At 41.0% G+C, this 13211-nt stretch overlaps 1 protein-coding gene across 1 annotated transcript; it reads left to right on the forward strand.

Annotated features, from left to right (window-relative positions):
• The first annotated feature begins 1430 nt into the window (after positions 1 to 1430).
• Positions 1431 to 4966, forward strand: LOC115694357 (MDIS1-interacting receptor like kinase 2-like). Its single transcript, XM_056314344.1, has 2 exons — positions 1431 to 4331; positions 4476 to 4966. The coding sequence occupies exons 1-2, from the start codon at positions 1469 to 1471 to the stop codon at positions 4841 to 4843; spliced, it is 3231 nt and encodes a 1076-aa protein (XP_056170319.1). The 5' UTR covers positions 1431 to 1468; the 3' UTR covers positions 4844 to 4966.
• Positions 4967 to 13211: the final 8245 nt, after the last annotated feature.

Consider the following 13211-nt stretch of genomic DNA (forward strand, 5'->3'; position numbering starts at 1 on the left):
CTGGGTGAAGGCAACGGCCCTCGTCCGTGGCTGACAAGGGCACGGCGGCCCTCGCCCAGACCAAGCGAGGGTCGCCGGCCCTCGCCTGTGGCCGACGATGGTCAGCCGGCAACCTTGCCGACCATCAGTTTCCAAAAAAACGAAAAAAGAAGGAAAAGAAAAGAGAAAAAAAGAAAAAAAAATTATAAATCTGAAAAAATTATAAATTTTGTCCACGTCAGCGCTAGCGGTTCCATGTAGGATCGCCGATGTCCATGTCAGTGATTTCCGGCCTAAATTGACCGGATGGACTGAATTGGTACCAATGCGAAAAGGTTTAGGACTAAATTGGTCCAATTGAAAAGTTTAGAACTGAATTGATAACAATGCAATAGGTTTCGGATTTTTTTGGTACTTTTCCCCTTACGTATGAAGCTCTTAGTAATTTGTTTTTGATGGTCACTTTAGCGTTTCTTTAATCCTGATATATCTTAACTCCACATCTCTTGTCTTATGTATATTTTGATAAAAGATCTATTATTGGTATATACTTTCATATATTATTATTCATAATTCTTTAATAGAATTATGAATATTTTGGTAATAAATGCTTTAATAAAGTTTTTTGTATGTATAACTAGATTCTATCTCGAAAATACCTAGAGTTTTTATCTGTGAAGAAACTCGTTCACCATGAGGTTTTGAAAGAATTTAACAATATCCAGAACCCAAGATTAACCGCGTACCTTACATATTCAATTAATAACCAATATATATGTGAAGATTTACGGGTCCTAATCTGTCGCTATGTTTAGTGTAGACTCTTCGAAGTCTTCCGGAGATAATGCCGGCCTTCTGAGCAGAATGTGGTGAAACCGGATAAGAAGACCGATATATATGGCCATGAATTTAGTATGCAGAATCAACCACCCGTTAACTTCTTGGTCCCCCGTGATGATAAGATCGTTTCCAGAAATTATTTGTCAGCTAGTAATAATGCATAGCACAAGTCTTTCCTCAACAGCATCATCATTTTCTGTACTCCAACCAACAATCCTACGGTAACACGAATTGATGGTAAAACGAGACGAGAGACAAAATACGAATTACCCAAAGAAAGACCTAACATGAAATGGCACGATATGGATAATCCGCATGTTGACATGAATTGATAGCATCGTAAGTTAATTATTTCATCGAAATCTTGATGTCCTATGCCGATAGGAATTGACGCGAATTGCAACACTAATACGATTTTCGACTAACCGCATGTCATAGAGTGAAAATTTTAATTTTAACATTTTGCCAACGCTTTTTCTCCTAAAGAAAAGATTTTCACGAGGGAAACAAAAGATTACATAATACATAGTGACCTCGATTGAGGCTCCATCTGATAATGATTTCCATCTATATATATGTCTCACCAATCTTGTTGTTGAGAACATGCGGACCTGGACAATCTCACGTCCTCAAAACCAACCCTAAAATCATGGCTTCTTCCTCATTTCTGTGGAAGCCTTCTTCTTTAGGAGTCGTCTTCTTGCTCTACTCGCTCTTCATCCTAAACAACATCACCGTCTTTGATTCCGCTCCATTTCAGGGCGTAGGCATTTCTGCTTCCACCACTTCTTTCGCTCCCAATGCGACTCACCATGAGGATGAAGCAGAGGCTCTCCTGAAATGGAAATCTAGTCTCGAAAACCACAGCCAGTCTCTCCTATCTTCATGGCATGGTCACAACTCTTGCCACTTCACTGGTGTCAGTTGCGACGACTACGGATTCGTCGCCCATCTTAATCTTTCTAATCTTGGCCTAAGAGGAACCTTAAATGGTCTCGACTTCTCGCCCTTGACCAACCTGGTTAGCCTCGACTTTTCCAACAACTCCATCTATGGTCCGATAAACTCGAGTATCTGTAACCTTTCCAAACTGAACCATCTTGATTTTTGTGAGAATAGACTCTCCGGAAACATTCCTCAATGTATAGGCATGCTTAAGAGTCTTCGCCTCTTGTCCCTATGTGAAAATAATTTGAGTGGACATATTCCTCGGGAGATTGGATTGTTAGATTCTCTTTTGGAAGTTTATTTTGGCGCAAACAATCTCACAGGTCCTATCCCTACTTCACTAGGAAACCTAAGCAGCCTAAATGTTCTCGCTCTTTTTCAAAACCAATTTTCAGGGTCCATTCCTCCTTCTCTTGGGAAATTAGGCAACTTAACGGAATTGGGCGTAGAACAAAATGACCTTTCTGGTCCCATTCCAAGAGAGATAGGTAACCTAATAAGTTTGGAGTATCTTTACTTATGGTGGAACAAACTTTCAGGATCCATACCTTCCGAAATTGGGAGGCTAGCCGTTCTACTTGAATTAGATTTTTCTGAAAATAATTTGGTCGGGCATATCCCTTCATCTATTCAGAATTTGAGCAATCTGAATTTCTTGAGCCTATTCTCAAATCATCTTTCAGGTTTGATTCCCGAAGAGATAGGGAAATTAACTTCTCTTGTAGTTTTAGATTTGAGTAACAACACTTTGACTGGTTCAATCCCTGCATCAATTGGAACCATGGCCAATTTAACTTGGTTAGGCCTTAGTCATAACAACTTTCTCGGTTCCTTGCCTCCTCAAATTAATAAGATCGTCCATTTGAGTGATTTTGAAATCGCTGATAATGCCCTCGAAGGGCAACTGCCGGAAAATATATGCCTCGGGGGATCATTGCAAAACTTCGTTGTCGAGAATAATCATTTCACGGGTCATATCCCTAAAAGCTTGAGGAATTGTACTTCATTAGTTAGAGCGAGGCTCGAAGGAAACAAACTTACTGGGAGTGTAACCGAAGCATTTGGAATATATCCGCAGCTGAATTTTATAAACTTGAGCCACAATTATTTGCACGGCGAACTTTCATGGAAGTGGGGGCATTGCAGCAATTTGACGAGCTTAAGGATATCAAGCAACAACATTTCCGGTGAGATACCCCCAATATTTGGAAGGATGGCGCAGTTACAGGTACTTGACCTTTCTTCAAATAATTTAAGCGGAAAGATTCCGAGGGAATTGGGAAGCTTGCAACTACTGCTAGATCTTATCCTCAACAACAATGGAATCACAGGTGATATTCCCAGTGAAATTGGATTTTTATCTCGACTGGAACATCTCAACCTGGCATCAAACAATTTGAGTGGAGCCATTCCACCGCAGCTCAGCCTATGCACCAACTTGCTGAGCTTGAACTTGAGCCAAAATAAAATCGAGAGAAGCATTCCTCCTGAGATAGGCAACGCACAATACCTAAGCGTTCTTGATTTGAGTCAGAATCTGTTGACCGGAACAATAACACCAGATCTAGGAAAACTGAGAGTCCTAGAAACTTTGAACATCTCCCACAATGACCTCTCTGGTACCATCCCACATAGTTTTGCTGACTTATTAGCATTAACTTCTGTTGATGTGTCCTACAATGAATTGGAAGGTCCTCTCCCAAATGTCAAAGCTTTTAAGGAGGCTCCATTTGAAGCAGTTCAGCATAACAAAGGGCTGTGTGGGAACGTGAGTGGATTACAAAAATGCAATATTTCTAACATGAGCAAGAAACACAATCGACACAGCGAAGCTAGAATTTTAATTATCCTTGTTCTCTCGTTCTTGGGATTCCTTGTTCTCTCTTCCTTCTTGATCTTTCTCGCAATTGTTAATTGCCGTCGAAGAAAGGTTATCGAGAGAGAGAGGAATGCACAAACAGAGACGAATGATTTAGATTTCTTGCAGATTCTGAGTTTTGATGGCAAAATTTTCTACGAACGAATCGTGGAGGCCACAGAAGGATTTGACTCCAAATACTATTTGGGAGAAGGGGCCTATGGCGTTGTTTACAGAGCTGATCTACCATCAGGTCGAACTGTTGCAGTCAAGAAAATTCCATCGTCCCAGGAAGATGTGACCGTCGACATCATTCCTTTTGAAAGGGAAATTGAAGCCTTAAGAAATATTCGCCACCGCAACATCGTGAAGCTTTACGGGTTCTGCTCTCATGCACGACATTGTTTTCTGGTGTACGAGTACGTCGAAAGAGGGAGCCTGAGAACAATTCTGCATGATGATGAAAGAGCAATAGAGTTTGGCTGGGACAAAAGGATAAACATGGTTCGAGCAGTTGCGGATGCATTGTTGTATATGCATTACGACTGTTTTCCTCCATTGATCCATCGAGACTTGACCAGCAACAACATCTTGCTGGATGCTGATTATGAGCCTCGTGTCTCAGACTTTGGCATGGCAAGATTATTGAGGCCAGATTCGACCAACTGGACTGCTATTGCTGGCACCGTCGGATACATCGCTCCAGGTGATGTTCTTTGCAAAAGCATATTAATTTACTGTCCCAGCTCGTGTTGTCATTGGAAATTCCTTAATTATTTGAAAGCAAATTTCCGAATCTTTAATTATAGATGACAAGATTATCAATGGACTTTGAATTCTTCAATTGCAGAGCTAGCTTATACCAACATTCCAACCGAAAAATGTGATGTATATAGCTTTGGAGTTGTGGTACTGGAGACAATCATGGGAAAGCATCCGGGAGATTATGTCTCTTTAGTATTTTCATCCACTCAATCCAAGTCGCAAACACCATTGAAGGATGTGCTGGACCAACGGCTCTCGCCTCCAACGAATCAGGATGTGCAACACATAATGTCTATCGCAGCACTAGCACTCGCATGCTTGCAGACCAATCCTCAACTTCGACCGACCATGACACAAGTCTCGCGAGAGCTTCGAGTTCAAGCACCACCGGTTTTGCCGTTCTTTGGAGTCACCTTAGAACAACTCTGTGATCTCGATGGCCGGAACTTTTAGACCACATTCAGGAGGTTGTTAAGTTGTTGATCGAGTAACTGTCGTGTGTTCGCCTTTTCTGGCTTCCGTGTTCGGTAGTAAAATGTCGATTAGTATTAAAACTTCGAAGATGCATAGTCTAAATGTTTTCTTTTTGTTAGAGGAGGACAGTAAACTTTCTTCCTTCGGTGTAAGCAAGCATCTATTCATAGTAATTTGGACTTGTTTGAAATATCATGTTCTGTATCACATCACAAGGTCGTGCATGCGCAATTATTCTGGGATACTTCACAGCTTTGAGATCGCTATGTTCGGTGAACTTGATTGATGATCGACAGTTCTTGGCTTTTGAGCAGCCAAAACCGGGGTTGGAAGTTTGGAACGTTCGGAATTGACATCAGTCCTTTCAGAGCGAATTCGGCATGGGGCAATTAGCGGGTCATATTCAACGGTCAATAATAACTAACTGGCACATCAATTAATAGATGAATTTGTTTGCCCAAATGTGTGAAGCTAGTATTCCTCAAAGAATGATGATGATTGAGGAATCCGAAAGTCAAGAAGAGAAGGAGAGATAATATACTTGATGAACGGGACGTGATATTTAATCGTCCGCGTCCACGTCAGCGATTTCCAGCCAAAATTGGCCAAATTGACTTAATTGGCAAGAAGTGAAAAGGCTTAGAACTCAATTGGCAAAATTTAAAGGATTAGGACTGAATTGGCAAAAATACAATAGGTCTAAGACTTTTTGGACAATTTTCGCGTCAATTTTATGTGTCGGGCCAAGCACGCCATGGGAAATCCCGTGCACGGGCCGACATGCCCATGACCCCAACGGGCCGTGCTAGCCCCCGTGTTAGGCTCAAGCACGTTATGCCCAGGGTGGTTTTTAATTTCTTTGTTTCTTTTTTATATTTTTTAAAACTAATTTAAAATTCAATTAAAAGATGGAAAAAATTAAGGAAATTTCAGTAGAATAAATTATTCCTACTTCATGATTATTTTTTATAGTGAGTTCCAAGTAGGGATAATCGGACAAAAATGGAATACATAACATAGTACGTAAGACTCGCGCCTAAACGAATACATCTCATTATAAAGTCAAATAACACCATACAGGTTGCCATTGTCAAAATACAAATACGTAAGAAGCAAACTCATATCATTACATTCTCATAAAAAAAATTACAGCCTAATAATTAAAAACACATTTGTATCATCGCGGGAATACAAACAAATGCACCTACATAACTTTCAAATTAAGAAAAATAAGTAAGATGCAAATCTCAAGGGATCATTCCAAGAGAGGCAACGGAGCTACCCATGGGCTTGACAATTTCAGCGAGACATTTGTCCCGGTGCCTTTTCAAGTGGCATGTTCCACCACTATATATCAAAAGATAATTTCCCGCCACATATCGTGCAGATGGCCTTCTCCTCACCATTGGGGAAGCCCAGCCCACGGTGTCCAACATCTTCCAAACATTCGACCCTCGCCAAAGAAAGTTGTTTGGGAGTTGGCGAGCCATCTGGGAAATGGGTTGGGCGGTGCAGCTCATTTAGGTCGATCGCGAATTCCAAGCTCGGAAATATCCTTTACAGAGATATCGCCATTTTCTAAGAAGCAAGGAGAAGAGATCGATCGTGAAAATAAGAGGAGGAGGAGGGGTTAAATTTCTTACGAAGTTGATCCTTTTTCATTAATTTTTTTTTCTCGTTAATCCAAAAATCAATATGTGACAGCATACTTCCGTTGAAGGGTGTTTTGGTAAATGATGCTTTTCCGTGTCAAGTCAAACTTGGAAATAACAAAGTGAAGGAAAGAGCGGGTTTTCCGCCGTGCCCGTGCCGTGCTTCCGTGCCGTGCTTCCTACCGCATATCGTGCAAATTACTGCATACTTGAAGAATGAATTACTGTTGTATAACATAGCATGAAAATGGGGAGGGAAGCCTGTCGCCGCCCCTACTTCACTCGCGTCTTCCCCTACGACCCATATTCGGGCCCTCCCAAGGGCTTCATTAAACTCACCGTGCTTGTTGCTTCCCAGTCAAATGTTTCGGCTTTCAGCTTTGAAATGTATCTTAACTGAAGGACAATCCATAATCAAATTTCTACATGGCAGTTTCTTGCCTAACAAGTTGACTTTGATCGAAGCCGTGCAATGTTATGCGATGGTTCAGCATCGTGCCGGCGACTAGGTAGTTAGTCAGTCGCGGGGATACTTACATTACGTACACATCTGTTAAGCGCCGTTTATATTGAGTTGACAAGCAAAATAGCTGCAGAAAACTTCTCTTCGTTGTCACCGTGCGATAAATTTAGCACCAAAATTTTATTTTATTCTAACTTAAGTGGGAAAAAAAGTGTTTTCAACGAGCAAGGAGTGCCATTTACCATGTCCATCAGACTTGTTAGTAACTTTCTCCGATGGGGGACAGTATTGGAAACAGTACCTCGCGCCCGGCCAGTTGGTGGTGGCCCCCTTCCACGCACTTGATAAAAGAAAGAGAACTTTTAACCATCTTTTTTTTAATCTTTTTTCGTTATCCTTTCATGTCGCTCTTCCTTGTAGTATCCTTGTCCCGCTTTTGCATGTCGTACTTTATGAGAAAAATGATAGATAGTCATTGAATATTCGTAAATTTTTTAAATTTTTGTACGTTGCTGTATTTTATATAAACAATACAATAAGACAAGTAGGATTACGAGTTATGACTTTTTCCAATAGATCATAGAGTTAGAGGTACTCACGGGGCTCAAATCTGGGGTTTGACCTAATATTTTTACCTAAGTCGGTCCATCATAAAGTTTGGCTCGGGCCCAACATGTGTAACATGACAGATTCCATGACTTACGAGGAGGAACTAGGCCCACAAAGACCGGGAGAAGTAAGCGAGGGACATGTCAAGAAAAGAAAAAAAAGGGAACGACAGCTTAAAAAGATTGAGGACATTGCAGCACGATGACTCCTTCCCATTGGATCCACGATTTTTCTTTACTTTAATGATTGAGTTCGATCATATTCGATTGTCCTAGACGGATGTCGACATAACTCAAATAAAAAGTAATTTCATGGAAAAATGACATAAATGATTTATAAACTTTGATTCAATGTGAAATGTGGTCCTTGGACTTTTGATTTATTCAATGTAGTCCTTGAACTTTTGGTACATATTTAATTTAGTTCCTGAACTATATGAAAATGTTAAATGCTGTCCTTGATCTTGAATTAATAGAAGAATGACATTGGATATTTTCATATAGTTCAAGAACTACATTGAATATGTCCCAAAAGTTCAATGACCACATTGAACAAATTAAAAGTTTAGGGACAACATTGCATATTGGGCGAAAGTTCAAGGAGTACATTGAATAAATGAAAAGTTTAGGGACCACATTACACATTAGGCCAAAATTCAGGGACTATTTGTGTTATTATCCCTAAATTTATTCGAAGCTTGAGCTCAAATGTTGAAAATACTATAAAATTGAGAAACAATTTTTTTTAATCTATTCCTAACATCGACAATTGTGAATTTGATAAATGATATTGTTCATTTAATTGTTACGTTGTTAAATAGATACTTAAGCTTGACCTTTGCCCAATTAATTTTTTTTAATACTGGACCACAATAAGCATATACTTATGAGTTAACCAAGTTACTTGACTCGTTTTCAATCGTGTCAGTGACCTTTTGGCTGTGTATCTTCGAAAGATTATTATGAGATAAGAATGGGCGGATGCATCAAGAATTTGATTTTAATTTCTTTGTGCAACAATATTGTCAAGCCACATAAATTGATTAAAGTATCTTTTTTTTGTATAAACACCAATTCGGATGGAAAATAAAAGATTATACTAGATATTAGAAAGTTTCAAGAATGTTTATGGCAATTTTTAAGCATATAATTTAAGAGACTATTTAGTTAAGCTTTTTAAAAAGCAAAAGGCAATTTTTTTGCTTTCCCATTGTAACGTCCTGAATTCAACCTACTTTCGTGATCAATGAAATAGATATTTATTTCTCATTTCATTTTAGTAAGTCTCGCCCAGAACGGATCCTTCTCGGATACTGACCAATAGGGAATGACTAACTAGGAAAACGGTATGTGGACCTAAGAACTCGATCGCAAATCGAGTCGGATTCCGAGAAACGACGAGGGAATATTTTGTGCCAATGTGGGCCGATCCAAGGAGAGTGACGGATTTGATTTGGCCAACGACGTACGATCGGATCTCGGGCGATTCCGCACGATCGAGAGTACGCATGGCGAACAATTCCAAACTTAATCCGAACGATCGTGACCTCCGGAACTAGCGATAAATTCTCGTGTTCTCTTGGAAATCGAGACCGTTACGACTCAAATAATCCTAAGTCAATACGCGTAACCCCTAAAAAGGCGCCCGTTAGTGAGAGACGCTAAAATCGCATTTGAGCGAAATTGATCGTGGAATTGAGTCCGGACTTGAGTGTCGAATTTCACGGACGTATGTGACTATTCTGCAAGGACGACGTCATTTTAATGTGGCCAATTATATTAGGAATCGGTATAGTCAAAAAATGGAATTTCGGGCCGGAAATAGAAAAATTACCAAATTGCCCCTAGGCCCTAAGTGTTAATTCCGAATTTTAAAGGTTTTTAATTGGTTTTATTCAGCCCATTAGTGCTGAAAATATTGGACATTGATGCCCCCATCACTCTTGCTCAATTCCCTAAGTGCCCCTAGATATTTTGGTGAAGATTGAATCATAGCCCTTGATCTTGATTGGATGTGATTGGCTTTCAAATTCGAGCCATTAGATCAAGTCATGAGTGGAGAGGGTAAGATGGTAATTTTTAGAGGAGTAGGCCACCAACTCCCACCAACTCCCACCTACCCATTTTGGATAAATATCTCTCTCCCTCTCTCTCTCCTCTCACTCTCACCAACCGGTCTCTCTCTCATCTCTCTCTCACGCCTCACCCTCTCCCTTCTCTCTTCCTCCTCATTTCGCCACCACCACCAGCACCATCACCGCCGTTCACCGCCCAGCCTAGCCAAGCCACCGCCGCCGTCGTACGCCGCCGAGCGCCGCCAAGGGAGCCGCCGCTCGCCGCCGCTGGTCCGGCGTGGTGCCACCGCTGTTCAGCCCATTTCTCTCCTTGTCCGGCCCACATTTGAAGCCTTAAACCTTGTGAGTGGAAACCCTAACCCTTAATTAGGCTTATATGCACTTTAGACAAGTTTTAGGGGTTATTAGGGTATATTAGGGATTAATTAGTGTGGGCCGATTAAGGCTGATGTTGTGGGGATTTTAATGGCCTAATGTGATGATTTAGGGATGGTTTAAGGGCTGTGGATAATTGGTTTAGTGGCTGGTTGTGCTTGGTTTGCTTGGTGATGCATGTTGGTTGATTTCCGGTAAGGTTGCTACTGCGTCGCTGGATTTTGTTATTTTTGGTGTGACTTGTGTGGGCCGAATTTAAGGAAGTGTTCTTCATGAGAGTTGTTCATAACATCTTGACGTTTGACATAATTTAATTTGGGAATTTTTGGAAATCATTTGAGGCCATTCGGAAGTCCATCTTTGGACCGAAATAAGTCTACCGGAAACACTGTTCCTCCGACCTTCGGGTCTGTTCGAATTTTTATAAATTTTTATAGACCTATTTTCAAAATACTTCCTTCACAAAACTTGTTGGGAACACTTTTTTATATGACATATAAAAATTTCAGAGCTTTCCAAAGTGATTTGGGTACTGAATGAGTTGTATTTTGATGGTCTGAGGGGCTGTCCGAGCGAACTGTCCGGATTTGAGTGTCAAAACGAGGTGTTTACGGTTAGAACTGGGTTTCGAGTTCTCCACGGAAAATGTTTACCAAGATGTTTTATACAACATATCCGAATTTCAGAATTTTTGAAATTGATTTACTATTTATTTCAAACAGATTTCTGTCACTGTGCAACTACCCAGTTTGGACCCGATTTTGTATATTCTCGGTTTTTCCTCTCTCTCGGACTGATTAGTGGCTGTCCATTGAGGATTTAATTGGGCCTTGTACGGCTAATATGTGATTTGTTCATGAATTGCCGAGTGTGATTGTTATGGCCATGAGTGTGCATATTGAGCATTGGCATAACATGTGCATTATGTGAACGTGCACGAATGGCATGAGCATGTGATCACCTAAATCGCCCCGATGCGTTTAGGCGGGGTTCAGATAATAACTGGTGGATGTGCATGTGTGATCACATAAAGCCCTGATGCGTTTACGCGGGGTATTGAACCCGTCCTGATGCGTTTACGCGGGAGGTTGCCCGAATTGCCGGAAGACGGCCAACCTGATGCGTTTACGTGGGTGTGGTCCGTATATGGAGATCGGTGTTGCGCCTAATGTGTTTACGCGGGCTAGAGACACTAGGCCTGATGCGTTTACACGGGCAAGGAAGTGTTGGATATTGATGGACCTGATGCGTTTACGCGGGTCGGACCCGATGCGTTTTACGTGGATCGGAAGTGAATAATTGGAAAGTTGGCACGTGTGCAAGTGTGCAAGTGTGCATTGAATTGTGCAAGCATAAGCATGACATTGGCAAGTGTGCGAAGAGTGCATAATGAGTGCAAACATGTGTGTGGCATGTGACAGTGGCCAATTGGCATGTGCATGTACATTGTGGGGCATAGTATTATTTTATTATGTGCCTAACCTGCAGGGTCACTATATGCTTGATTTGGGCCCGAGGGCCTAAGTCGTGTGATTCATCAACTGTGTGTTTAGTTGATTCTTGTCCGGGAGGTGCATGTTAGCCTAGTTCCGGAGTAGGGGGCCTACTCGCTGAGATTTATTCTCATTGTTGTTTAAACCCCACTTTTCAGACCCCCGACCTTGAGATGGTGGATGCGCCACTTCGTTTTGGGATCCTGGACCGGATAGATCTTTCGGTGACCGAGTACCCCGGTTGGAACGGGAAAGTATATGTTAGTGGCTGTTGACCCACATTTTGGTTGGTGTATATTGCCTAGCAATGGATATTGTAAATCCCGGTTATTAATGCAAGTTGTATTTATCTTACTCATTGCTACCTTTTGTTATGTGATTTTATATTGTACGGGTGTTTGTTACTTCCGCTGTGTATTGTTCTCTGTTGTTTGGGTTTTGGGTCGGTGACGCGTCCTGGGACGTCGCACTGAATAGACCTCGGAGGGATGATCGCGCGCTCGTAGGGTTCGGGGCGTGACACCCATCGTCAAATTTTGAAATATTACTGAAATTTCAAAATTTTATAGAAAAGATTATATTTGAATTTAAGGATCAAGATTTGTATATTGTGTAAATTTTGCATGTCTAGATTAAGAAAAGATGAGAGTGAGTTCATCGCAAAATTTAGATGATTAGATGAAGTAAAGAGGAAAAAAGTAAATGTCTATTCAAGTGATTCTAATTTTTACTACATGATCTTCATATAGACATTACGAATGCACATAGGTTTAAACTCAAGGGTTGGCGAAGTGATTGCATTGGTGCAAAGTAATTTTTTTTTATGGATTATGAGTACTAATTAAACATTATCTATTTATTTATCTTTACTGTCCTTGAAGATAATCAATAGAGTTGTCAATTTATCATGGAAATAATAGAGAAGAAACTGATATCAAAGTTCCATTCCTTTCTTAATCATGGCTTTTCTGCACCACAACCACAAGGCAAAAGAAGGAAGTCCAACGCTTCCTGAATTTTTTGTCTGAAATGGTCTGAACCCAATTTTCAAAATTTCCAAATTAAACCCTAAATCCCCCAAATTTCGCGATTGAACTAAACTGGTCCGCTCAAGTTCTAGTGGGTCAGCACCACGCCTTTAAACTTTTCCCACAGTCGTCGTCCCCGATGAGTGCAGGATCGCCGCAGTGTCCAATTGTGAGACATCAATTCGGTCAGGAACACCGGTTCGAGCCACCACCTTCGTCAGGGACTCTAACTCCGGCAAGTCAATCAGCACCATCCTGAGTCGGGGGCAAGGGGACTTTGCGAGTGGCTTGGGACGTGGCGAACGTGACTGAAGGTGTCGAGAGCTAGCTTCGGTGGAGAATCTCTGGTGCGGTGCGGGTAGAATTGCAGGGATAGACCGCAATTGAGTCTCATCGATCGGTATTATTTACTTATTATACCTAAATGGCGCAAGCTAAACTGTTTGGAAAGGAAAAGACATTATCTTTGATATATATCATCAATCACAAAAAAAGAAAATTTTAAAAAAATTGTTCAAGAAAGGCCCCATTTGCGGGAAAAGCTGACTAGCTGTAAAAGGCATAGGACTCCGCAATTGATGTTCCATCTATAAATATGTCACGCATCTTGTTATCAATATGTGTAGACCTGAACCATCTCCACCTCCCAAATC

The sequence above is a fragment of the Syzygium oleosum genome, unplaced genomic scaffold (assembly GCF_021117445.2).
Source record: "Syzygium oleosum isolate NSW1041296 unplaced genomic scaffold, Sole_v2.1 Sole_v2.09, whole genome shotgun sequence".
Lineage (NCBI taxonomy): Eukaryota > Viridiplantae > Streptophyta > Magnoliopsida > Myrtales > Myrtaceae > Syzygium > Syzygium oleosum.